We start from the raw sequence: 14,715 nt of genomic DNA on the forward strand, positions 1-14,715 counted from the left end.
GCAAAATATTTTTGAACTCAACAAAGGTTAATCATAAATAATATTAGTAGAAAAATTTTGCAAACAAATTGTTTCAGCATAAATCCTTCATACTTTCTGAAATATGTCCACCAAGTTTCGTTCCCTCGATCATGTTTTTGCAGTAACACTAGAAACTGTTTTAGGCCAGTGAATATCTTATTCATCAATTCAATAAGAGACGCTTGATGATTGATACAAGGTGTTTATGACTTGGAGTGTCCCAGATGGTATCCGTGAGCCATCAAATGGAAGAAGCTGAAATGAAAGAGACTGTCTAGTCAGGCTGCCCATAAATTAATATAAACATGACTTCATCCCTAAATATATAAAGAAAGAAAAATAAACATTGGGAAAGCAGAGACACGTGGACAAATACAAATACGTTTTTATTTTTTATTGTGAATTGATCCTTTTTTGATCACATTGGAAACATTGGAAAAATGTTGACCTATTTCCCTTTGAAATTGCAGGCCTAGTCTTTGGCTCTTTTACATAAAAAAAGACTACGTTTTAAACAACAAAAAACACTACATTTCTAAATGTCATCTGAAATGCTTGTTTTTAAGAAAGTTCCTTAAAAAAAAGCAGAGACAGGATTTGTTAAAGTATGAAAACTACATTTCCTATATAAGGAATTGTGTGCTCTTGACAAAAGGGTGACCGTACAATATAGAAACTCTAATAAATATATAACAAAAATAAGTTAAGACAATAAGTGAAAAAAATGTCACAAAAGATTTAAACCTTTGTGTGTGTCAACGAAGACATTTAACAAGCTTATCAGATTATTGTGATGTTAGGATATCTGTAACCCACTGAACTGGTGCTCTTTACCAGTCTCACCTCTAATTGTTCCCCTAAATGTCTACCTGTGAGTGTTAATGTAAGTGAGACTTCAAGATGAAAGCCACTTTGTGCAAGAATAAAAAAGGCTATTGTAATAAATATAGCTTAGTGCTGACTGTTATATTCTCCGGTGAGTGACAATAAGAAGAAAAATCTCAAAGCGAAATGAAACAAGGACAATGAGCACAATATTGCGCTTCATTGTCAACTTAAGATGACATGACAATTTGTTGACGGGATATTACTACCATGGTCTTATTTTCATAGATTCAGCCATCGTTTCTATCTGTATCCACAAAAAGTCTGTCTGGGTAAGAAGAGAGCAGAACGTCTGTAAACAAGCCAGCCACAGATTATTACCACTTCTTCACCATGACTATACACGTTTAGGCTAATAATGACATTGTATCTTTGTTTTCTCTTCCAAAAGTGTAAGGTTAGCTTACACAGACATACTGCTAAGCTGACTGCACTACCTCTGGTGCGTAGCGTTAGCCATGCTAGCTGCTAGCGGCTCTCTGGATGGATTGGTCTCGACGTCTCTTGAAGGATTGCCATGACATCTGTAACGTCATTCGTGGATCCCAGAGGTTTCATTCTGATGACTGTGGTGATCCCTTTCCTGTAGCGATACTTTGGCCAATGACTAAAAACTAATAACATGCACATCATAATCAGCTGTACTTCTGCTCATTGGCGAGATAGTACTCTATATGACGGTATATGAATGCCATTCACAGCTATAATGTTACCGCTAGGTTCAGCCTCACAGGGTCTCTCTTTCTGTCAAGAACACACACCCTCAAGCGCTACGCAGACAGCGGGTACCGACGCATCAGTGGGCAAAATGGAAATGATATGCAGGTGTTGGTGGCAGAGTGGCAGTTGAATACAATCACATTTCTAGAAGCTGCTCTTGTAGTTGGAAGAAAAACATTCCTGCGTGGTGTGTGTGCTACAATACATCACATAATTACAGCATCATGGAAAGTGGTGCATACCCTGGTATACTGCCTATGCTTATAATACGCTAAACCAAGAACATGGTAATTATAAAGTACCTCAACACGGTGCCATAAACATCAGCCTACGACCATTGTCCCTATCAACCTGCCAGCATGCCATGTAAGCATTTAACTAAGTAAAGCCTGACTGCTAGCATGGCTCTTAGTCTTGTTTAGTGATGCTGACGCATTCTCAGATCTGAATATGTAACTTGGTGAGCACAACTTTCATATCAGACAGGAAGGATGGACAAACTTTCAAAAATGAGACCAACGTTGTTGGAAACGGCAGTTTCTTTTACATGTGTAAGTAAAACTCTCAGCATACGTTGGGACCTGAACTTGCTCAAGAGTTTGTACATTTGAGGGAAAGTGTGTCTCCCTTTTACTGTCAACAAATATAATGTTTCACCACACAATATTTTCCTGACAGAGTATTATCTCATTTGTCGTTTTAGATGCTAATTTCATGAAATTGTGAGAGACCAGGTTGGACAGAACGACTCATTTGTGTTGGTTGAAAACCAAACTGGTGTTGGGATCACACCAGTTTGGTTTCACCATCCCCTTCTCACACTCCTCAGCTAAACACTTCCAATGCTGACGGTTTTTCCGACATCCTTCCAGCAGCGGGGAGCAATACTCCGACATGCCAGTCAAGGTCTGTGACGGTGAAGAAAAAAACATTGATTCATCTTTGGTGAAAATAATAGAGGTCCATCATGGGCAAAATGCCCCTTTCTAGCTTTTCATTCGGTACAGGGGTCACTGCAAGGTCAATTGGTGGAATTACCTCATATAATTGAGTGCAGATGGCATCGATGAAGGACACCTGCATGCTGGGTATTTGATCTCTCTTCTCACGATTCATCAGGTCCTAAAGTAAATGGATTGAAAAAAATGACGTAAACAAAATGAACAAAATGCCCATGGCATGTAACATCTTGTCATGACCGATTTAAATTGCTTGGGGTTTAGTCAAAAGGCCAAAACCCAAAGGTTTTTCATTTACCATCATGTAGAGCAAACCCTGTAACCAGAACCTGTCACGCATTTCTCCTTGAGTGTCACAAATAATCAATAATTATTGATTTGATCGGCTAATTGTTTCAGCTCTACACAGAGACATGTTCTAGAGCAATCCCAAACAATCATAACTGGTTAGTTTGGACAAGGGTACGGTCATCTTTACTATCCTCGTTGGGCAATTTGTTGCACAGTCAGCAAAAATACAATCAGCAAACAATTCACACAAATTACATCGAGGAAATCAAAACGTCATATTATTTATGATTAAGCTCAGGCAAACTGGCAGGTGGCTGATTTTAAGAATGATGTGCAGGTAGTCTACGGGTCGTTCCATAAGATAGGGTGACTCATGATATTATCAGAAATAATTATAAACACCTGGGTTGTGTCACGGTTTCAGCAAAACCCTTTCAGGTAATTTCTAATTCCATATCTACATTACATATTACATAACATAATTATCATATATCTAACATGCCCTCAGTAAATACTTATGCTACATCTACCTGCCCTTAGTAAATACTTATGGTGTGTGTCCACTCACACTGGGCTCGATGTTCAGCTCGCGCCGCTCCTTGTCTCCCTGCTCAAAGAACTCCGTGGTGACCAGCTCTGCAATCTACAGAGAAGAAAGTGTGTTTGTGTTGTTGACCTGAAGCAGACATGTTGGTTCAACATGGACACAATAAGACACACAGGACACACACACGACTATGGAGGTCATACTTTCTGTTCCAACAGCAGATTATTGATTGTTTTTGACATCATGTTGTCAGCCATTCTTTCTCCCAGTTTGAGACCCAGACTTTATATAGTAAAGTCGGGGTATATATATATATATATATATATATATACTACCGTTCAAAAGTTTGGGGTCACTTAGAAATGTCTTTATTTTTCAAAGAAAAGCACTGTTTTTTCAATAAAGATAACATCAATCAAAAATACACACTATACATTGTTAATGTGGTAAATGACTATTCTAGGTGGAAACGACTGGTTTCTAATGAAATATCTCCATAGGTGTTATAGAGGCCCATTTCCATCAACGATCACTCCAGTGTTCTAATGGTACATTGTGTTTGCTAATCGCCTTAGAAGACTAATATCTGATTAGAAAACAGTTATGCTGGTGATATTAGCTATACAACTGGCCTTCCTTTGAGCTTGAAGAACAAAATTAATACTTCAAATATTAATCATTATTTCTAACCTTGTCAATGTCGTGACTATATTTTCTATTCAATTTTCAATTCATTTGATAAATAAAAGTGAGTTTTCATGGAAGACACGAAATTGTCTGGATGACCCTAAACTTTTGAACGGTAGTGTATATGTATACAGTATATCCCCTTTATCAAGCTTTACCCTACACGTCAACATTCACTTATTCACACACACATCAGGCTGTGAACTACTGATCACACATAAACACACACACACACACAGTTGTGCGACTTTCTACATCATAATAGTTTATTTGAGAAATTTCAATCAGGATTTAGAAAACACCACAGCACCGAGACGGCACTGGTGAAAATTACAAATGACCTCTTAATGGCAGCAGATAAAGGACTCCTCTCTGTCCTGGTCTTGTTAGACCTTAGTGCTGCATTCGACACCATTGACCATGACATCCTGTTACAGAGACTGGAGCAGTCGATTGGCATTTCAGGCACGGCACTAATTTGGTTTAAATCCTATTTATCAGATCGATCTCAGTTTGTATTTGTAAACGATGACGCCTCAATAACCACCAACGTTAATCACGGAGTTCCACAAGGTTCTGTGCTTGGACCAATTTTATTTACCTTATACATGCTTCCTTTCGGCAATATTATCAGGAAACACTCCATAAACTTTCATTGTTATGCAGATGATACTCAACTATATTTATCGATAAAACCAGAGGAGAGCAACCAACTCGGTAAAATTCAAGCATGTCTTAAAGACATAAAAACATGGATGACCTACAACTTCTTGATGTTAAACTCAGACAAAACCGAAGTAATTTTAATCGGCCCTGAGCGCCTCAGAGATCAATTATCTGGTGATGTGGATTCTGTAGACGGCATTGCCCTGGCATCCAACACCACTGTAAAGAATCTTGGCGTTATCTTTGATCCGGACTTGTCCTTTAACTCCCACGTAAAGCAAATCTCAAGGACTGCATTCTTTCATCTACGTAATATTTCAAAATCAGGCACATCTTGTCTCAAAAGATGCAGAAAAATTGGTTCACGTTCGTTACTTGAGACTGGATTACTGCAACTCCTTATTATCAGGCTGCTCTAATAAATCTCTTAGGTCCCTCCAGTTGATCCAGAATGCTGCAGCTCGTGTTCTCACTAAAACTAAGAAAAGAGATCACATCACTCCTGCACTAGCTGCTCTGCACTGGCTCCCAGTAAAATCAAGAATCACTTTTAAAATTCTTCTCTTAACGTACAAAGCCTTGATTGGTGATGCTCCATCATATCTTAAGGAGCTTGTAGTACCATATTGCCCCACTAGAGAGCTACGCTCACTAAATGCAGGACTACTTGTAGTTCCTAGAGTCTTAAAAAGTAGAATGGGAGCCAGAGCCTTTAGTTATCAAGCTCCTCTTTTATGGAACCAGCTTCCAATTTCAGTCCGGGAGGCAGACACAGTCACCTCATTTAAGAGTCGACTTAAGACCTTCCTCTTTGACAGAGCTTATAGTTAGGGCTGAATCAGGTTCACCTGGTCCAGCCCCTTGATATGCTGCTATAGGCTTATAGCTGCCGGGGGACGTTTTAGGATGCACTGAGTACCTATCTCCTCTTTTTTCTCTCCTTAAGGATGAATTTTCATCTCTCAATCACACGTTACTAACTCTGCTTTCTCCCCGGAGTCCTGGTGACTTCACGTCTCATGGGGTCATCGGACCCTATGAGACGGCATAGATCCTATCTGCCTGATGGATCATCGAGGTCTGGGTCGTGGAATTCCTGCTCCTGACTACGCCACTGTCCTGTTGAGACTCCGCCCACTGTTGAGACTCCGCCCACTCCTCCTCACCACCGCCATCTGCCTGATGGATGGTGGAGGTCTCCATCGTGGAATATGCCTACTATGAACTATTCATACACTCTGTCATATTCATTGAATGTATTTTAACTCTAAATCTGTCCTTCTGGTCACATTACATCTATTGCATCTGTCCATCCTGGAGAGGGATCCTCCTCTGTTGCTCTCCTGCAGGTTTCTTCCCTTTTTTTCCCCCTGAAGGGTTATTTGGGAGTTTTTCCTGGTCCGATGTGAGGTTTTGGGGCAGGGATGTCTATGTGTACAGATTGTAAGGCACTCCGAGACAAATTTGTAATTTGTGAAATTGGGCTATACAAATAAACTGAATTGAATTGAATTGAATTGACACCGATACCAACTGAGCACTTCATTTGATAGCCACCATGTGAATGTGTGTGTGTGTGTGTGTGTGTGTGTGTGTGTGTGTGTGTGTGTCACTAACAAGTTGCCGGCGCACTGCACAGCGCTCATACAGCAGTTACAGCCAATAATGATGGTTTGTCTGAAGAGGTTTGGGACCACTTGTGTTCAATACAAAGTATAATGTGAAGGTGTGAGTATACGCTGCTGCTCACACACAAGGAGGGTTCAGGGTATATATATATCTATATATATATATATAGATATATATATCTATATCTATACATATATATATAGATATATATATGTGTATGGTGAGGTCATATATTTGCATGTTTACTTCCTGCATGTGTTTTTCAAGAGGTGTCATCTGAGGACTGAAGCACAGCTGTTTTTATTAATTAGCACACACTTGTCAACACCAACCAGCCACACACACACACACACACACACACACACACACACACACACACACACACACACACACTGCCTGCCTGAACTTCTCTAACGAGGTGCAGACTAACACGTCAGTGGGGAAATGAAACAACAGGGACACAGCTCTGGGATGGTCGAGGACAACGATGAAATACATATGTGTGTGTGAGGTGTGTGTGAGAGACAGAAATAGAGGGGGAGAGAGATGAAGATATTGAAAACAAGTGCTGCTCTTCACCGTGTGGCCTGAAGAGAAAGATGCTAGAAGGTCTCAACCAGCAGAGACCAGCTCCTCCGTGATCTCTCCTGTTCCCCTTCCCAAACTCAGGTTAAAGCCTTCTACCCCAACTCATGAAGAAGCTGTCTGACGTCACACACATATGAAGCCTCCATTGTTAATGGCTACCTAAATGGCAATGGGCTACATCTGCCTGTTCACTCACAGTGAAACCTGTTCAAGTCAAGCGTATAATGGCGTTTTCCTTTTCCCTTCTCTGCTTTGTTTTACACATTTGTATTTCACAGTCAGCCATTTTTGTTGTTGTCGTCGTGGCGTTGTACATCTGGGCCTTATTCCTCGTACCTGGCTAACGTAGTTAGCTGTGTGAGCCTACGGGTGATGTGACCACAGATCCTCTGCTTTTCAATGACGTAAGGATCAATACCATTGATTGGCTTCTCTCTTGTCACATGTCCTACAGAAACTGACCACAGCAACCAGAAGTAGGGGAAGATAAATGACACATACAGACTTGCGTGTCATATAGATACATAAAAAGGTTGTTTTACCCTCTTTTGCACTGGCCAGGGCTTCGTGATGGCTGAGATGTCACATGCAGTCATCAGCATTGACCTGCAGGGGGCGACGTATTGACACACATTGATCTTCATAGAGCCCCACGTAAATTGAAAATGATCAACAGTCCACGTCTAACCATTGTGAGGGACATTTATGTCACTGGAAGTCAAACAATTGTATATTTTGTGTGTATGAAATCACTAACTGCATCTCAGAAACATAGAACTCATTTATGTGTGAGGAGAATTATGTAAACTGCATCTACAGATTTACTTTGCTTTATGAATTATTTGCTGCATAGTGAAGGACTAGTGTACTAACAGTAATCTATTGATTACAGATATACCAAATTCTTTGAGGAATGTTTTAACATTTTGGGAAATACACTTATTTACTTTCTTTAAGATTAATTGATTGACATCAGTCTCATGTCTTTGTGTTTAGTTACTAGCATAGCTTAGCATTTAGACTGGAAGTGAATGGAAACAGCTAACCTAGCATCGGATGACTTTAATGCTACATTGGGTCAAAGGTCACTGAGCTGACGGGTCCTCACCTCAGTAAGTCTCTGTGTTGTTCGTCCTCCCAAACGAACTGGCTGTTCTTGGTGAGCTCAAAGAACTCTCCACGCCTCCTGACACACACACACACACACGATAATTAGCTCCATAGTATGTAACCTCCTCTTCTCCACAGTGTCTGGGCTGAAAGAGGCAGTAGATAAACGCTGTAATCAGTGAGATGATGTCGATGACTGAGAAAACACGAGGTGAAATTATAACAAAATGAATTGCGGAGGGAAGGCAGTATCCAGACATCGGCTACGTTATACCAAAGTCCACCAAAACATAACTGGAGATGTTCCCTGTAATTTACAGTTTTTCTCGATTGCTTAAACACATTTTTTTAAAGCATGCCTCGTTTTCTCAAAACTCTAAACACAAATCCCAAAACCACTCACACAAAATGCAAAACCCTTTATATCTCCCACAAAATGCAACTTTGCTTTCAAAACAGTGTTATGTCACCTCAAAAGGGTATTTTGTTTTCAAATGACAAACACAGCCCATTATATGAGTAGACATTCTCAGCATCGATTGAACACTGATGTGCTCAATGGAAAACACTATGAAATGGGAAAACACCAGTATGAAGGCCTTATCAGGAGCATTATGCCTTTTCATGTCCAGTGGTACGCTTTCTACTGTTGTAAAATATTGTAAATGTATAATATTTTAACTCAAAATATATAACACAACAAAAATGTTTCTTTCTTTTTTCTAATTTTTTCACAGAACAAACAATAGAAAATAGACCAATACAGTCAACAAAAAAGAAAAGAAAAGTGTAAATAAAAAAGGACCAAAAAAATACTCCTCTGCCTCTCTGGTCTCCTCTACCTTCCATGTTTTCATCCATTCTTCTTCAAATCAGGAGGTCACCTGTGGCCCTTATATTGTTTGATTCCAAATTGCACAACAGCCGTGGAAATGGAAGCTTTGCCAATTGAATAGCATTGTGTTCTGTCTGGACACAAGGAGGTGTGGCATTGATGAAGTGTGCAAAGTAGAGAGGATGGTGTTTAGTGTTTTGAAGAAAGTGTGGTTAACAATTGAAATCTGTGTCTAAAGCAGATAATTGTGCTTATAGTTTAGCAGAATTGGTTTAGGGAGTTGGCACATGAGTTACAGGTTGTGGTCATTGTGTTATAAGTTCCAGTTTTTGTGTGTAATCAATCGAGAAAAACTGTAAACAACTTTATTTCAGAGGAATCCAATGCACAACATGTAAATATAATGTCCAAAATCAAATGAAGTCCTCCCAGGGGCCATATGGAAGCGCTGAAACACGATGAATGAATGTTTCTCTCATGACTTCTGGATGCATAACAGGTAACAGTAACGACGTGTGAGGGTGCTCATGGTTAGTGTCCTGCAGCGTTACACATTCTGGTTGAAAACCTTGATTGGAAACATGAGTAAGTATACTTAATTATCACCTCTCACCCCCCCCCCCCCCCCCCCGTCTCCCATCTGGCCCTGACGTGTGGTACCTACTTCATGTACAAGGCCAGGTCCGTGGCCAGAATAGCCCTCTCGATCATCTTCAGAGTGGCCTTGTACTCGTCCAGGGAGAGAGCGCTCAGGATCTGGTTTCCCTGGAGAGAGTGAGAGGGAATAATCCTGTTAGCGTCTTATTTAATGATTCAGACAGAGTGCATACATGAAGGTGTCCAGTGAACATGAACGTGTACAACACCTCAGAGATCAATTATCTGGTGATGTGGTTTCTATAGATGGCATTTCCCTGGCATCCAACACCACTGTAAAGAATCTCGGCGTTATCTTTGATCGGGACTTGTCCTTTAACTCCCACGTAAAGCAAATCTCAAGGACTGCATTCTTTCATCTACGTAATATTTCAAAAATCAGGTACATCTTGTCTCAAAAAGATGCAGAAGAATTGGTTCACGCGTTCTAGACTGGATTACTGCAACTCCTTATTATCAGGCTGCTCTAATAAGTCTCTTAGGTCCCTCCAGTTGATCCAGAATGCTGCAGCTCGTGTTCTCACTAAAACATCTCATGTAGAGGAGACTTAAGACTTTCCTCTTGAGAGTCTTATAGTTAGAGCTGAATCAGGTTCACCTGGTCCAGCCCCTAGAGATGCTGCTATAGGCTGATAGGCTACTGGGGGACGTTTAGGATACACTGAGCACCTCTCTCCTCTTCTCTCTCTACTTATGGATGAATTTACATCCCTCCATCACGCATTATTAACTCTGCTTCCTCCCCAGAGTCCTTGTGACTTCACGTCTCATAGGGTCTATTGGACCTGGCTGGGTCTGATGCCATGGTCCTGCTGAGACTCCGCCCACTCCTCCATCTGCATGATGGATCATGGAGGTCTGGATCGTGGTCCATGCCTACTACTAACTATTCATACACTCTGTCATATTCATTTAATGTGTTGTTACTCTGTAATGATTCCCTCTGGTCACATGACATCTATTGTTCTGTCCATCCTGGAGAGGGATCCTCCTCTGTTGCTCTCCTGAAGGGTTCAACATGAACATGTCCAGTGGACATGAACATTAATGTACTGATAGTGTGGACTGTTTGTTCTGTGATAGACAACCAAGGGATCGCCATGACAACACTGCAAAAGCACATGAATCGACATGAACTAAACCCAGTCCACATGTCTGCAGTGTTTATAAGCTAAGTTAAGTTAGTTGACACATGTGTCCATGTCATTTAAGAGTGTGAACTTGCATGAATGCTTTTCAGCCCGCATGTGACATGGTTTACATCAGTGTCTGTGTGTGTGTATGTGTGTGTGTGTGTGTGTGTGTGTGTGTGTGTGTGTGTGTGTGTGTGTGTGTGTGTGTGTGTGTGTGTGTGTGTGTGTGTGTTCTTGCATCCGTATGAATATGTGTGAATGTGTCCAGCAGCAGAGGGTAAGTGGTGCTGTGGAGTTAAGAGTGTACTTAGTTTGTTTTGAGGCCATAAAGATCAGAGCAGACTGTAATTCAGAGTTCTGGGACGAGGTAAGCAGCTGGACAATGAGCAGAAGAGGCATCATAAACTAAACATAGAGATCAACAACATTACGGCACGGAGAAGGTAGAAATGATTTAAACTGGGACCCGGTTCCAAAGGAATTCTGCCTGATGATAGTTTATATGACAAGCACATCACTGATAACATTGTTTATTTAAAGGATGGCACTGTCATGAGGCTCCTTACTCGATCAGAAGTGACAACAATACACGTACAAACAACAGCTTTAGAGATAGTCACCAATAGATTGTGTGTGTGGTATAAAGAGTGAATGTCTGTGGAACCTTCTTCTCCAGTTAACGTCTGGTGGCTTAAACTTGGTTCACGTTTTTTCATTCAGATACCAAATATATATAAATATATTTTTGTAACTGTCCTCTGTATTGACATGCATGTGATTAACAGTGGAAAGTTGCAAGATAACACATAATCCGTTTTTATTCATAAAAAGTATTGACATTGCCGTTTCTGACTCTGTCTGGTGTATTTGAACAAAACCAAAATGTGCTGCTACTGGGTTAATGCTGGTGACCCCGCCCCCAGACCCTCTCAGGTGAACCCTATCAGCAGGTGCGTTCTCCCTGTTAGCCCGTCACATGTTCCAGATGTTTGGGCTATCGTGGGCCACCACTGCAATGAGTTGCAACGTGAAATCGGCTGCAAGCAGAACCATGACAACATGCCCTTTGTTCTAGATCTGGGCCCAGAAAGGAACGATTATGGGTGTTCTTTCACTGGAGAACTCACTGCTGGGTAATTTTGGGTGATACTTTAAAGTAATGGAGTACCGATCCCCATCCCTAGGGTACCACGTTCTACCGAGGCAGGTATCACTCCCACCAGGAGTCAGTACAATGGTCTCCCATCTGGAGTCAGTACAATGGTCTCTCATCGGGAGTCAGTACAATGGTCTCCCATCGGGAGTCAGTACAATGGTCTCTCATCGGGAGTCAGTACAATGGTCTACCATCTGGAGTCAGTACAATGGTCTCCCATCTGGTGTCAGTACAATGGTCTCCCATCTGGAGTCAGTACAATGGTCTCTCATCTGGAGTCAGTACAATGGTCTCCCATCTGGAGTGAGTACAATGGTCTCCCATCTGGAGTGAGTACAATGGTCTCCCATCTGGAGTCAGTGCAATGGTCTCTCATCGGGAGTCAGTACAATGGTCTCTCATCTGGAGTCAGTACAATGGTCTCCCATCTGGAGTCAGTACAATGGTCTCCCATTGGGAGTCAGTACAATGGTCTCTCATCGGGAGTCAGTACAATGGTCTCCCATCTGGAGTCAGTACAATGGTCTCCCATCTGGAGTCAGTACAATGGTCTCCCATCTGGAGTCAGTACAATGGTCTCTCATCTGGAGTCAGTACAATGGTCTCCCATCTGGAGTGAGTACAATGGTCTCCCATCTAGAGTCAGTACAATGGTCTCCCATCTGGAGTCAGTCCAATGGTCTCTCATCTGGAGTCAGTACAATGGTCTCCCATATGGAGTCAGTACAATGGTCTCCCATTGAGAGTCAGTACAATGGTCTCCCATCTGGAGTCAGTACAATGGTCTCTCATCTGGAGTCAGTACAATGGTCTCTCATCGGGAGTCAGTACAATGGTCTCCCATCTGGAGTCAGTACAATGGTCTCCCATCTGGAGTCAGTACAATGGTCTCTCATCTGGAGTCAGTACAATGGTCTCCCATCTGGAGTCAGTCCAATGGTCTCCCATCTGGAGTCAGTACAATGGTCTCCCATCTGGAGTCAGTCCAATGGTCTCCCATCTGGAGTCAGTACAATGGTCTCCCATCTGGAGTCAGTACAATGGTCTCCCATCTGGAGTCAGTCCAATGGTCTCCCATCTGGAGTCAGTACAATGGTCTCCCATCTGGAGTCAGTCCAATGGTCTCCCATCTGGAGTCAGTACAATGGTCTCCCATCTGGAGTCAGTCCAATGGTCTCTCATCTGGAGTCAGTACAATGGTCTCCCATATGGAGTCAGTACAATGGTCTCCCATTGAGAGTCAGTACAATGGTCTCCCATCTGGAGTCAGTACAATGGTCTCCCATCTGGAGTCAATACAATGGTCTCGCATCGGGAGTTAGTACAATGGTCTCCCATCTGGAGTCAGTACAATGGTCTCCCATTGAGAGTCAGTACAATGGTCTCCCATTGAGAGTCAGTGCAATGGTCTCTCATCTGGAGTCAGCACAATGGTCTCGCATCGGGAGTCAGAACAATGGTCTCCCATCGGGAGTCAGTACAATGGTCTCCCATCTAGAGTCAGTACAATGGTCTCCCATTGAGAGTCAGTACAATGGTCTCGCATCGGAAGTCAGTACAATGGTCTCCCATCTAGAGTCAGTACAATGGTCTCCCATTGAGAGTCAGTACAATGGTCTCCCATCTGGAGTCAGTACAATGGTCTCCCATCTGGAGTCAATACAATGGTCTCGCATCGGGAGTTAGTACAATGGTCTCTCATCTGGAGTCAGTACAATGGTCTCCCATATGGAGTCAGTACAATGGTCTCCCATTGAGAGTCAGTACAATGGTCTCCCATCTGGAGTCAGTACAATGGTCTCCCATCTGGAGTCAATACAATGGTCTCGCATCGGGAGTTAGTACAATGGTCTCCCATCTGGAGTCAGTACAATGGTCTCCCATTGAGAGTCAGTACAATGGTCTCCCATTGAGAGTCAGTGCAATGGTCTCTCATCTGGAGTCAGCACAATGGTCTCGCATCGGGAGTCAGAACAATGGTCTCCCATCGGGAGTCAGTACAATGGTCTCCCATCTAGAGTCAGTACAATGGTCTCCCATTGAGAGTCAGTACAATGGTCTCGCATCGGAAGTCAGTACAATGGTCTCCCATCGGGAGTCAGTACAATGGTCTCCCATTGAGAGTCAGTACAATGGTCTCCCATTGAGAGTCAGTACAATGGTCTCGCATCGGGAGTCAGTACAATGGTCTCCCATCGAGAGTCAGTACAATGGTCTCCCATCTGGAATTCAGAACCATGTCGAGGAATTTTGTCCCCTGGGAAGTCCAGAACTTTCTATTTGTGTTGTTGGGGCTCGGGCCCACGTGATGAATATGCAGGCTGTCAGGCTTTTAGGGAGTCCCTGGAGCATCACATGCTCCCAACATGTTCATGCATATGTTTTAGTTTTAGAGTTAATTATTCATGAGTTCATTTCATTCTGCTCAAAGGAGTGAGTGCACCTACAGAGCTGTTGAGGATCATGAGGCACTGGTCGAAGTGGTGATGCTCCATGGTGGAGTGGCAGTAGAGCTGGGCCAGTGGGTGGTCGCTCCTGGACACACAAGAAGAACACACAGAGTGGGCAGTGTGCTCCCACACACACATTCACACATACGCGTATTGGAGTACTGCACCTCTGGATGTAGGAGTTGTTGACTCCTCTGTGGTCCAGATCGTGGCTCAGAGTTGCAATCATCAGAGCCAAGACCTCCAGATCGCTCAGGTTACTCTGTCGGAGACACGTAGATGCAGCAACAGAGAAGCACACCAACGCCATCCCATAATGACAGCTGCTTATCAGATGGCATAATTAAAGCAAACAAAAGCTGTGTACACCAGCAACTCTCC

General features: G+C 42.5%; 1 protein-coding gene across 3 annotated transcripts in view; it reads right to left on the bottom strand.

The window, feature by feature from the left end:
* Positions 1-388: 388 nt before the first annotated feature.
* The window catches only part of pde5ab (phosphodiesterase 5A, cGMP-specific, b), a 64,890-nt gene continuing 50,563 nt past the window's right edge, over positions 389-14,715 (bottom strand). For all 3 annotated transcript variants that reach the window (XM_056442597.1, XM_056442596.1, XM_056442595.1), the window contains exons 15-22: positions 14,502-14,596; positions 14,332-14,419; positions 9,603-9,703; positions 8,102-8,179; positions 7,536-7,599; positions 3,445-3,519; positions 2,665-2,748; positions 389-2,534 (exon numbers count right to left, since the gene is read on the bottom strand). In XM_056442597.1, coding sequence (XP_056298572.1) covers positions 2,376-2,534; positions 2,665-2,748; positions 3,445-3,519; positions 7,536-7,599; positions 8,102-8,179; positions 9,603-9,703; positions 14,332-14,419; positions 14,502-14,596 — 744 coding nt within the window. In that variant the 3' untranslated portion in view covers positions 389-2,375. The remainder of the gene's footprint in view (positions 2,535-2,664; positions 2,749-3,444; positions 3,520-7,535; positions 7,600-8,101; positions 8,180-9,602; positions 9,704-14,331; positions 14,420-14,501; positions 14,597-14,715) is intronic.

This window comes from Pseudoliparis swirei, chromosome 21, assembly GCF_029220125.1.
Source record: "Pseudoliparis swirei isolate HS2019 ecotype Mariana Trench chromosome 21, NWPU_hadal_v1, whole genome shotgun sequence".
NCBI lineage: Eukaryota > Metazoa > Chordata > Actinopteri > Perciformes > Liparidae > Pseudoliparis > Pseudoliparis swirei.